This window comes from Pongo pygmaeus, chromosome 9 (genome assembly GCF_028885625.2).
Source record: "Pongo pygmaeus isolate AG05252 chromosome 9, NHGRI_mPonPyg2-v2.0_pri, whole genome shotgun sequence".
Lineage (NCBI taxonomy): Eukaryota > Metazoa > Chordata > Mammalia > Primates > Hominidae > Pongo > Pongo pygmaeus.
In genome coordinates this window covers 340,570-353,200 of record NC_072382.2, presented here as the reverse complement: position 1 = coordinate 353,200, position 12,631 = coordinate 340,570, and the positions used below count along the sequence as shown (strand labels likewise).

The following is a 12,631-nucleotide window of genomic DNA, read 5'->3' as shown; positions in this document are numbered from 1 at the left end:
ATCACAAATCCGAGCCACAACACAGCATCAGTACACATCCACTGGAACGGCTGAAATTCAAACATCACAAATCCGAGCCACAACACAGCATCAGTACACATCCGCTGGAACGGCTGAAATTCAAACATCACAAATCCGAGCCACGACACAGCATCAGTACACATCCACTGGAACGGCTGAAATTCACACATCACAAATCCGAGCCATGACACATCAGTACACATCCACTGGAACGGCTGAAATTCAAACATCACAAATCCGAGCCATGACACATCAGTACACATCCACTGGAACAGCTGAAATTCAAACATCACAAAGCAAATCCAAGCCACGACACATCAGTACACATCCGCTGGAATGGCTGAAATTCAAACATCACAAATCTGAGCCACAACACAGCATCAGTACACATCTGCTGGAATGGCTGAAATTAAAAGCATCACAACACCAAGTGCTGGTGAGGTCTTGGGGCAAGATGCTCACGCATTGCAGGTGGGACTGCAAAACGGCACAGAAGAGTGAGGCCTACCTACATCTACTATCCAGCCAGCCACACACTCCCAAACGTGGGTCTGAGATAGATGAAAACACAGGTCCAGTCAAAGACACACTCCCAAACGTGGGCCTGAGATAGATGAAAACACAGGTCCAGTCAAAGACACACTCCCAAACGTGAGCCTGAGACAGATGAAAACACAGGTCCAGTCAAAGACACACTCCCAAACGTGGGCCTGAGATAGATGAAAACACAGGTCCAGCCAGCCACACACTCCCAAACGTGGGCCTGAGACAGATGCAAACACAGGTCCAGACAAAGACTTACATGCAGGTGTTTCAGGTATAATAACCTAAAACGGGAAACAAACCAAAACTCTATCAGTGGACGAAGAAACACTGTGGTCCCTCGACCGGTGGAACACGGCTCAGCACTCAGAGGAATGTGCTGCTGGCAACGACCTCAACGTGGATGGATCTGAAAGACACGCCCCTTGGGAGGCCCAGGCAGGAGGACTGTTTTGGGCCAGGAGCTCAAGACCAGCCGGGGCAACATTGTGAACATCGTGAGATCCCGTCTCAAAAGATAAAAAAATAAAAAGAAAAACATGCTACAGAAGCCAGGCACAAAAGAAACCTCCCATCTGCTGTCACCCACGCACAACTCGAGGAAATGAGTTTGCATTCACGAAAAGCAGACTGGAGCAGAGACACGGGCCTTCCAGGTGATGGAATATTCCAGTGTGAGTGTGGTTGTGGCAGCACACGGACATATCACCTGCACGTGGGTGCTGCACTGAACGCACCCACACCTGGACTTAGCCGGTTTCATGAAGAGCCAGGGTGGAGGTGCAGGACTGCAGGTGGGGGCTCCAGGCTGGACCCTGGCCAGAGTCCACCTGTGTCCGGAATGCTGCCCTTTTTATCGTTTTTAATCCTAATTAATCTTGCACATTTACTCCACATTAATTTTCATCCATATTAGTTTAAACAGCAGTTTGGCAAGTTGACACAAATGATTCCATTAGGATTTTGACTGGAATGGAACTGAACTTATCAAGTAGTGTGAGGAGAACTGCTGAGTGACTAACACTCAGGATGCCCATTCATGAGACATGGACTATTTCTCCATTTATTTAGGAGTTGTTTATGCCCTTTAATTAACTTTTACTTTTCTTATGAAAACATCCAGTTATGCTAAGCGGACTAGCCCCAAGTGAAGAAAACAGAGAAATGAATTCTTCTTTATTGAGACAGGGTCTGGCTCCATCGCCTAGGCTGGAGTGAGGTGTGATCTTGGCTCACTGCAACCTCCCGCTCCTGGGCTCAAGAGATCCTCCCACCTCAGCCTCCTGGGACCACCTGGGACTACAGGCGCATGCCACCACACCCAGCTAATTTTATTTTATTTTATTTTTTTTTGAGACCGAGTCTTGATCTGTCGGCCAGGCTGGAGTGCAGTGATCTCGGCTCACTGCAGCCTCTGCCTCCTGGGTTCAAGCAATTCTCCTGCCTCAGCCTCCTGAGTAGCTGGGACTACAGGCATGCACCACCATGCCCAGCTAATTTTTGTATTTTTAGCGGACATGGGATTTCACCATGTTGGCCAGGCTGGAACTTTCTGTATTTTTTGTACAGATAGGGTCTTGCCATGTTGGCCAGGTTGGATTTTTTTGTATTGTTTGTAGAGACGGGGTCTTGCCATGTTTTCCAGGCTGGTCTCAAATTCATGAACTCAAGGGATCTGCCCACCTTGGCCTCCCAACGTGTTGGGATTACAGGCATAAAAGTGAATTCTTCTGCCATATTTTACAATACTAGGCATTTAAGCCAACCAGAGGTAAATAAAAGTTTCATTGTAACTATCACCACCTTTTTCTTTAAATACATTTGCATTTGAGTCCTAAGCCATGAGGAAACTGCAGGGAACCTCAGCCTTCCTGCTGAGCTCCGCACGGTGGGGCCCTTCAGTACCTGAGAGACCTGCCCACAATCACAGCAGAGAACCCACTTCAGAAGGCCCTCTTAGACCTCCATTCCTAAGGGTGCCTGGATTTGGCGACCCAGAAACTCACCCTCTGCTGAACACTACACTGACAGAACGTGTCCTCCTGGAGACAGCCCTTGAGGGGAAACGGGCTGGGCTCAGCTGGGGCCCAGGATTCCCCTTGTCCCTGGCTTGCCCCTCCATGAGGCCCACCTTTTCCTCCATAGAGGTGACATCAGATTTCGGTGAGGAGAGTAAGATGACCCCGGTTAGGATAAGAAGAGTCAGGAGTGTTTGGGGGCGGGTGCCGTGGCTCACACCTGTTAATTCTAGAGCTTTGGGAGGCTGAGGCAGGAGGATCACTTGAGCCCAGGAGTTGGAGACCAGCTCGGGCAACATAGTGAGACTGTTTCTACCAAAAAAAAAAAAAAAATTAACTGGGTGTGGTGGCGCGTGTCTGGTCCCAGCTACTTGGGAAGAGGGAGGGTGAGGGGAGATTACTTCCGCCCAGTAGTTGGGGGCCGCAGTGAGCTGAGATCACGTCCCTGCACTCCAGCCTGGGTGAGAGTGAGATCCTGTCTCAAAAAAAAAAGAAAGAAAGAAAAACAAACCAAAACAACAAGCAGGTTTAGATCGCAAAGCCAATGATGTGATGACGACCAGGAGCGCAGTGGCTCTGGCTGTGTCCGTGCCCCAGGCCAGGGCACCTTCATGCAGTGGGGGTGGTGCCCGCAGGCAAGTCAGGGCTGGTAAGTGACACTGTGAAGGTCATGCAGCAAGGCGGGCGGTGGGGCCCGGAGCCTCCTGGACACTCGGCCATCACAGCCATTCCCTGAGCCCCCGCCCCAGCCACACCCGGGAGAAGGCACAGGCTGCGTTCCTGAGCCTTCCTTCCAGTGGAGTGAGACCAATACAGGAGGGCTGAGAAACCCTACACGTTATAGAGAAAAACAAAAGAGGGATGGGAGTGGTTAGAGAGGTTAAAACAACTATTTTTGTTGCAAAGCCAGGTCCCAGTAAAACCACGCCAGGAGGGCTCGTGGCCTGGGAGGCATCTCCGGAGACCACAGCAAGGAGGGAGCGCGAGGAGCAAGCACTCTCGGGCTCAGCCTCCATCCCCAGCAGTTCTGAGAAACAGCAGGGACCTCTCCAAAGGGTGCACATGTATGAAGTGACCTTCGGAGGAGCCAAGGACAGTCTCATCCTGGGGCTTCCTGACGAGGTCACCTTGTAGGAGGAACAAGGTCAAGGGGCTCCAGACACCCAGAACCCCGCCAAGGGCCCACAGCACAGACAGACAGGGTGTGGTGTGCACGGGAGCAGGACTCTTGCCTGGCTGGAGTGCAGGTGCCGGGACAGGAGCCTGTTGTGAGGGAGGACTCCAGTGGGGAAGCTAACAGGACCTCCACAGGACCCTGCCTTGGAACCACACGGCCACCCCACGTGAGGGGTTCTCACTCTGGGTAGTAATGTCTCTAAGAAAACAGGGGTGAAGGAGCCCCAGCCTAAGGGAGGCTAACCGTGGAAGAGACAACAGCCCAACTACCTGCTCACATGCAGAATGGGAGACCCAGAAGCTAGATCAACGTGAGGACACCACTCACCCCTGTTCTGCAAGAGACCAGCAGGAAACCCCTCGTCATCTCCACGTGGGCTCAGGAAGAAGATGGAAACAACCAGGCCTCAGGGACACCCAGAATGCCACCACTCCACACACAGGCCCACTGGAGGAGGAGGATGCACTTGGCCCCACCCTGACCCTCGGACGTGCCCACACCCCAGTCAGCGTCTCCCAGATACAGCACAGGCTCCAATTCACATGCAGAATCCCAGGAATAAACGCAAAGCTCAAGGGGTGGGGCGAGCAGCCTGTGTCCCACCAGCACCAAGTTCCACAGCACACAAAGACAGGATCACACACTAACACAAGTTAAAAGTGAAACTTGACTTCTTTCTTTTTGAGATGGAGTCTTGCTCTGTCACCCAGGCTGGAGGGCACTGGCGCGATCTCCGCCTCCCGGGTTCAAGCGATTCTCCTGCCTCAGCCTCCCGAGCAGCTGGGATTACAGGTGCCCGCCACCACACCCAGCTAATTTTTGTATTTTTAGTAGAGACTGGGTTTCACCATATTGGCCAGGCTGGTCTTAAACTCCTGACCTCGTGATCCACCTGCCTCGGCCTCCCAAACTGCTGGGATTACAGGCGTAAAACTTGACTCCTTTAATAAGACTTTCCACGACAGAGACCTTCCTGTGGTTTCTAAAGTGGCCACCAACCCAACACTCACTCCTTGTGTAGCCCAGGGAAACGCTGATCATTGATCAGCCCTAACCCAACACCATCTTTTCATTTCCCCAAAACACAGAGATTACCTGAAATATAAAGATAACCCTTTGCCCCTTCAGGTAAATGTGCACACTGTCATTGAGGTGGCCACCAAGTGCCCAGCACCCTCCTGGCCCTGAGGAAGCAGAAATGGGAATGAAGAGGACCCAGCAGGAAGGGAGGCAGAGGGTAAGGGACCCAGAGAAAGGGCACCAGGCACAGCAGCCCTGCAGGAGGACACATCTCAGAGCTGCTCAAATCCAATGCTCCGTATTAGTGAATTCCATATTAGTAAGATCCGTATTAGTGAGTTCCGGTCCTCGTCCTACACGCAGCACTGCGTCTACACATCTTGGAAGTGACAGAGTGCCGCTCAAGATAGCACAAGACTCTTAAGGGAAGAATTCCGTGTCCCTCCCAGGATGCCAGGTCTGTTCAATGGCTCCTCCCACCCGCCTGCTGTTTGGGCAGACTCTCCAGGAAGGTGTGGGTCCTGTGATCAGACACAGAACAGAGCTGTGATAAATCCTGGCAATTCAGCCACTTCACTAGGGTGAGGGCATGAAGACAGCTGGCTCCCTGCCATGGGGAGTGCAAAAGACCCAGCTGCCTCCGTGGAGATGGTCACTCTCATGTCCACTCTCATGGTGGGCAGGGAGGCCAAGACCAAGAGGAAAACGCAGCGTCGTCGTCCAAAGGGCCAAGGAAAGGCCACGCCCGGATCGGCTGCCCAAGGCCTGCGAGAGGCTCCTGGACTGGGCGCTGGCCCTCCTGGCTCTGACCAGCAAGACCAGAAAGACTTCATCTGGCTACTCGTGCCTCTCAGGTGTAGGCAAAGCTGGGAAAGCCCCGATCCAGGATGACGGAGAAAGGCATCTTCCAGAAACCTGGGGTATCTGAAGGTCGGAGGTCACCCCACACACAAAGTCCTCAGGTCACTGAGAAGGCTCATTCGAGGCGCCCCATTCCAAGACGCAAGCATACAATAAAGACTCTCAGAACATCACAGTGGCCCCCGGCTCAGGAGCTGTGTGGTCATCTGAAGCTGCTTCAGCGTCTCCCACGGACAGGCGGCAACGTTCACAGGCACCTCGTTAGGGTAAGGGGTCTCCAAGTGTTCTCCCAAACAATTTCCAGACCACATGAGCTGCCACATCTTCGCACAGCGCTTCTCGGAGTCTGCGGATCTAAACGTTTTTCTCTGGATGTTCCCCACAATTGTCCTTGCTACCCTGAATGAATCCAGAGAAGGAGAGTTCAGCCTCGTGCTCCCAGGGCCAGTCAAGCCCTGAATCGAGCTGCACGCCCTATCCCTACGGCTGACAAGCAATCACAGAGAAACAAAATTCACACATGGCAGCTGTCACTGGCCCGAGGAAGTGCACCCATTCTTGAAAATGAACGCCCTGGCTGGATGTGGTGGCGCACGCCTGTAATCTCAGCAATCTGGGAGGCTGAGGCAGGAGGATCACTTGAGGCCAGGAGTTTAAGACCAGCCTGGGCAACATAGGGGGACCCTGTCTCTATTAAAAATAAATAAATAAATAAAAATCAATAAAAAATAAAAAGTAAAATTATCTAAAACACAAAATTACAGTTTAAAAAAATGACAGCACAGCAAGTCAGTGCAGATGGACTCAGGTCAGTGCAAGGCTCTGCAGGTAATGAATTCTCACCACGCAGGCACTGAGTTACCTGCCACGCCGAAGCGTGAAGCTCCTTCCTCTGCACAGGGAAGGGAGGAGGCACAGCAAGAACCTGCCCCATGCGTCTCTACAGGGACAGGGTCGAGGGGAAAGCCAGAGCCAGAGCCACCCACCCAGAAGACCCAGGAAGGAGGTACCTGGACCAGCCAGCCCCGTTGCACCCGCTCCTGGAGAGCCCTCCTGACCCCCTTGGCCTCATGACAGGCAAGCTCCGCTACGCCCAGCTGTATGTGTCCCAAACACCCCTTGTGGGCAGGGACCACTGGTCTGTGCTTCTAAAGAGACCGGCACCCTCCTACCTTTGAGCTGCTGCTGCTGCTTCCCTGGTACTGGGTGGGCTGGGTGGGCTTGCGTGTGCCCCCGGCTCCCGTCACACTCAGCACCCCTCCAGCCAGCACATTTTGAGCCTTCTGAAGTTCCGTGCCTGCGCCAGAATCTAAGCTTCTTGTTTAGTTCTCTGCTGTGTCCCGTAGAACGGTAACTGACAGGCAGTAGGGGTCCCCACAATGTGCTGAACGGTCAAATGAGAAAAAAGAAGAGACAGTCCGGTCTCCTCGCTCCGGGACCTCAGAGGAGCACGTCCGGTCTCCTCGCTCCGGGACCTCAGAGGACCCCGTCCGGTCTCCTCACTCCGGGACCTCAGAGGACCCTGTCTGGTCTCCTCGCTCCGGGACCTCAGAGACTCCGGTGGTCCCCAGCTGTGCTGCGGGAGGACGGCCTGAAGGGGCGTGGCAGGGCACCTGATGGAGAGGCCTGATGTCCATAGAGCCCGGAAGCCAGAGGGTCCACGTGGCAGGCACCCCATCTCCTCTCCCTCCGGAGGGCCCCACAGCCACCCGGTATACTCATCTCCCCAAAGGAGAGCTCGGATGCCTTCCCCGCAACAGCAGCTGCCCACACCTCACGGAAGACCCTGCGTGGGGCCTCCTCCACCCTAACCTGCTTTCCCACCACTTGGACAGTCTCTCTCCAGAGCTTCGGCTGCGGTGACAGGCCAGGGCCGGTGAAGTCCCTCTCTGTGGTGGCGCCTTCCCTTGACATGTCCCTTACTTCTCCATCAGGCCCTCCTCACCCCTCAGATTTGCTCTCCGACCATCCCACACCATGGTTCGCTTGCAAGCGTCCATAAAGCCTTCCTTCCACTGCTGGCCGCAGGCGCCTGTCTCCCACACGTTTTCCTTGGGCTGACCCCACCTCTACTGCCTCTGTGCCCCCGGGCCTTCCACAGGATGGGCACTGGGCACCTTGCGGTCAAGAAGAGCCAACCCTTCCTCTCACGAAGCCTGCTTTCAGGTCCACGGCTTGATCCTTCTCACAGAGGAGCATCGGCAAAGGGCCAGCCCAGGGTCGCAGCCGTCGGGAGTAGGAGCGGCACCTGGAGCCTGTCTGGACACAGAGTGCCACACTCCAGCTGCTCCCGAGGGCCTCTTCCTTTTCCACCCCTCATTAAAGGCAGAGCGGCGGACAGGGGGACCCCAAGGTGTAGCTAGGGCTGAGTTGTGCAGGGAGGAGTCGCTGGCCCCGCTAGGGGCAACGGAGGAGAGAAACAGAGCCTTGATTCGACGAAGACCGACTACATTCCTGAAGCACGCACACACTCTGCTAATCAACACGATCGCCACGTGGGGTCGGGGGCGACACACAAGATGATTTCGTGCAGCCGCAAGCACTGAGGAGCAACCACAGGCAGAATGACGGGGGACACAGGTGAAGCTTGGACAGCAGGACAGAGAAAGCGTTTCTGGGGTGACGCTGGAGGTGGGTGGCGGGGAAGGGGTCTGGATCGCAGAACCGCGCGGTCAGAGGCAAGGCGGGCAGGGGTGAGGAGGGCGGCGAGAGAGACGCAAAGCGGCCGCAGGGAGGGTCTGCCAAGGGTCTCCCCCACCTACAGCGCCGCGCTCCGCCCGACCCGGCGTCAAGAGCTCGGTCCGGCCGCTCCCCGGGACCCGGGGGGCGGTGCCGCCACACCCTCGAACCCCCGGCCGCAGTCCTGGACTCCAAGACGGCGGGAGGGCGCTGCCGGGGACCCCCAGGCCAGCGGTGCCGGAACCCCCAGGCCGAGGGCACCCTCGCCGCCCCGCGGCCGCCCACTGCCCCTCACCAGAAGAAGGTGTTGGTGCCGTCGTCGTAGACCTCGGACTCGGTGCTGCGGCGGCCCTCGCCCGGCCCGGTGGCTTGGCCGGCAGACGGCCCGTCAGGCGGCTCCTCCAGCGAGGCCTTGCCCGCGGGCACCGGGGACTCGGGCCGCGGACCCCCGGCGTCCCTGCGCTCGCCCCTCCGCATGGCGTTTCGGCCCGCAGCCGCTCCGCCCGGCGCCTCGACCCCACGCACACCGGGTCACCGGCCAGAGGACGCGCCGCGTACAGCGCGAGGAGCGCCGGGAAGGGGTCGCGGCGCTGGCCCGCGGGGTCTCAGGAGAGCAGCGCCGGGCTGGCCAGTAAAGGGTGTGCGGTGCATTGTGGGGCTTGTAGTCCGCGCGGGGCATGCTAGGCCTTGTGGTCCGACGTCGCGGGTTGGACGCGGTGCTCGCTGGGAAGGATGCTGCCTGTGCCAGGAAACCGGAGCCGGCCACCCCTGAGGCTGAGGTCGCAGGAGCCAAGATGCGGATGGCGCGGGTCTCGCCAAGGTCTCCAGAGCTTGGAGGTAACCACAGACATCCCCGGCGGCCTGGCCCGAGTCCCTCCACCCCTTCGCCCCTTCCTCGCCGACGGATCCCGGAGCCCAGCTCCGTTCTCCTTTTGGGGCGCTTCCCGACCCTTCACCCCATGCGACCTGGGTCATTCTTTTTTGAGACGGAGTCTCGCACTGCCGTCCAAGCTGGAGTGCAATGGCGCGATCTCGGCTCACTGCAACCTCCGCCTCCCGGATTCAAACGTTTCTCCTGTCTCAAGCTTCCCGAGTAGCTGTGATTACAGGCGCCCGCCACCACACCCGGCTAATTTTTGTATTTTTAGTAGAGACGGGGTTTCACTCTGTTGGCCAGGCTAATCTCGAACTCCTGACCTTGTGATCTGCCTCCTCGGCCTCCCAAAGTGCTGGGATTACAGGCGTAAGCCACCGCGCCTGGACCGGTCTGGGTCATTCTTTCGCGGGATCGCGTGAAATTGGGCGGCGAGAATGGTGCGGACACGCTGGTTTTGGTTGACCCAAATTGTTGACATGGTACCCCGCAAAAAAATTAGCTCCTGAGCCACTCTGAAAAGCAATGTGGCAGCTCCTCAAACCTGGAAACAAGTGTCCACGCCAAATTTACACACTAGCGCTCCTAGCTGCAGCATTTTGATAACAGCGGCATGTTATTAGCCATAGAGGAGCGAAGCATGCGCATGCTACAGCACGGCTGGACCTTGAAAACATTATGCTAGGCAGGCCGGGCGCGGCGGCGGACGCCTGTCATCCCAGCACTTTGGGAGGCCGAGGCGGGCGGATCACTTGAGGTCAGGAGTTCGAGACCAGCCTAGGCAAAGTGGTGACACCCCATCTTTACTAAAAATACAAAATTTAGCCGGGCATTGTGGCGGGCGCTTGTAATCCCAGCTACTCGGGAGGCTGAGGTGGGAGAATCCCTTAAACCCGGGAGGTGGAGGTTGCAGTGAGCCGAGATTGTGCCACTGCACTCCATCCTGGGCGACAGAGCGAGACTCCTTCTCAAAAAAAAAAAAAAAAAAAATTATGCTAGGTGAAAGAAGCCAGTCACAGGAGACTACGCATTATGTGATCCATTTGTATGAAATGTCCAGGAAATGCAAATCTATGAAGACAGAAATTAGATGAGTTTTCACCAGGGGCTGGGGAAGGGGTAATAAGGAGCGACTACAAAGGGTAGCAGGTTTCTTTTGGGGCGATGAAATTGCTGTAAAATTGACCTCAGCTCCTATCTGTGAATGTCCTAAAAACCACTCAACTGTCCGCTCGAAACGAGTTGAATGGGTGAACAGCATATGTGAAGTATATCTCATATCAGCTTTATTGAAATATAACTCACATACTAAATATATAAACATATTTGCGGGGCTCCTGCACAGCCACGCCCAGCAGGGATGGGGCCTGACTGTGATGGGACCTTCACCCCAGCTCCTGACACACAGGCTGGGCAGTGTGGGACGCGCTGGCTCCAGGGGGCGTGCTGTTGGGCCTCCCCAGGCCTGGCCCCCTGCCCCAGGCCCTGGCCCCGTCCAGCTGGGGTCGGCTGAGGGGCCAGAGCAGCCAGTTCCCGTCCATGCCATCTTTCCAGCAATCACCCGACAGACCTGGTTCCCTGTGAACCATCCTTCAGGTCCCCTCCCAGACCTGTTCCCATCCCAGCAGGTGGCGCTCACATTCCAGGCGCCCTCTCGGTGATGTTGAGGTCACTTCCTGCGTATGGGTGTTCTCTCAAACTGCACAGAGCCCTCCTGCCGTCCCTCCAGGGTGTAGAGGCCGGGGCAGGGAGATGTACCGGCCCCACTGGGGTCCCTGGCCCCAAGGATGCTGCGCGCGAGGCCGCCTCGCAATGACTCTCGTGCCTATCGGCTCGGGGGCGGGGCCGGAGGGGGCGGGGCCCAAGGGAGCGTGAGGGGCGGGGCCGAGGATGGGGTCTGTGGGCGGGGCCTGAGGGCGGGGCCTTGGGACCCGGAGTAGCGTGATCTGGAAGCCCCCGCGCTGCCAGACAGCACGGCCCCGGGCGCGCAGACCACGTGTTCGTTGCCCATCACTACGGAGCTCTGGCCACGTGCCAAGTAGAATTCCCAACGCTTTGTAAATGCTAACTATTGTGATTTTTTTTTTTAAGCATAGTCTCACTCTGTCACCCAGGCTGGAGTGCAGTGGCGTGATCTCGGCTCACTGCAACCTCCGCCTCTCGGGTTCAAGCGATTCTCCTGCCTCAGCCTCCGGAGTAGCTGGGATTAAAGGCGCCTGCCATCACACCCGGCTAATTTTTGTATTTTTAGTAGAGACGGGGTTTCACCAAGTTGGCCAGGCTAGTCTCGAACTCCTGACCTCAGGTGATCCACCCACCTTGGCCTCCCAAAATGCTGGGATTACAGGCGTGAGCCACCGTGCCAGGCCAACTATTGTGATCTTAACACACCCCCTTAGGTTCTATTTTTGACTGTTGCTTAGAGACAAAAAACTGAGGCAGAGAAAGGTTGGTGACAGCTATGCCCAGCTCTTTCCAGACCCCAGAACCTCTACCCTGAACCCCTGCACTCTACAGTGAGCTGTCCACCTGCAGCTTTGCACCTGGCGTCTCATATCTGAGTCTCACATTACCCTGTCCCTGTCTTCACCCCAGCTGCAGAAGTGCACACCCCTCCCCACCCAGGCATGCGTGGACTGGCAGAGTCCATTGCAAGACGTGGGCCTGAGGGGCAAGGGTGAAGCCGGAGGTTTGTGGCTCAGGGAGGACCGTGGCTGGTGAGAAGAGGCAGTGGAGCAGCTTGGAGGACTTGGTTCTTCGAGGCCCCAGAGCAGCAGAACTGGGGGTCCCCCGCCTGGGGAAGGGTGCACGGGACAGAAGCCTTCCTCAGCTGTGGAGATGCCCGCCAGAAGCCTCAGGGCGCTGGAACTTTTAAGAAAATGGTCAATTCCGGCCTTACCCAGGAACAGAGCTGGCCAGAGTCACATTTATGGTGCTAAATAGTGAATGTTGGCAAAATGCTTTCTAAAAATGCCCTTGCAAGGAAGGGAGAGGAAGCCTAGGAATTTGTAAAGTAACAAATGCCTGTTATAATATTTCCCCTGGTGCGGTAAATCTGTAAAAGTGAGTGGATTACAGAAAACTCACCGTGCCACACGCATGCCTGTGCCCGGGAGTTTTCTCCGGCTTGTTGGAGGGAGTGTGGACAGCAGGACTGCTCCCCAAGTCAAGATGGTTAAGGCCTGGAGGTGTTGGGGAGGCAGCAAGGAGACAGAGTTGTCCCTGCAATGAGGACGGGAGGGGTTTGGGTCCCCACCCCAATGCCTCCCTGGTGTGGCAGGCAAGGACGGCTTCAGGTGGACCTCAAGGGCAGAGGCCCAGCTGGGAGAGGGTCTCCCCTGCAGGGGCTTCAGGCTCGGGGGGTCACCTGCCAAGCACTGTCAGCCAAGAGAGGCTGGAGCCAACAGGGTGCCTGAGACCAGCCCAGAGAGAGTAGAG

General features: G+C 56.3%; 1 protein-coding gene and 1 long non-coding RNA gene across 3 annotated transcripts in view; both read right to left on the bottom strand.

The window, feature by feature from the left end:
• The window catches only part of PTDSS2 (phosphatidylserine synthase 2), a 45,781-nt gene extending 36,985 nt beyond the window's left edge, over positions 1-8,796 (bottom strand). For both annotated transcript variants that reach the window (XM_063670618.1, XM_054437652.2), the window contains exon 1: positions 8,615-8,796. In XM_063670618.1, the coding sequence (XP_063526688.1) occupies positions 8,615-8,796 (182 nt within the window). The remainder of the gene's footprint in view (positions 1-8,614) is intronic.
• LOC134740227 (uncharacterized) lies at positions 4,278-8,598 on the bottom strand. The gene is made up of 3 exons (XR_010127524.1): positions 7,152-8,598; positions 6,813-7,079; positions 4,278-6,039 (listed from the first exon to the last, which is right to left on the bottom strand). It is a non-coding gene; the product is annotated as an uncharacterized LOC134740227 (long non-coding RNA).
• Positions 8,797-12,631: the final 3,835 nt, after the last annotated feature.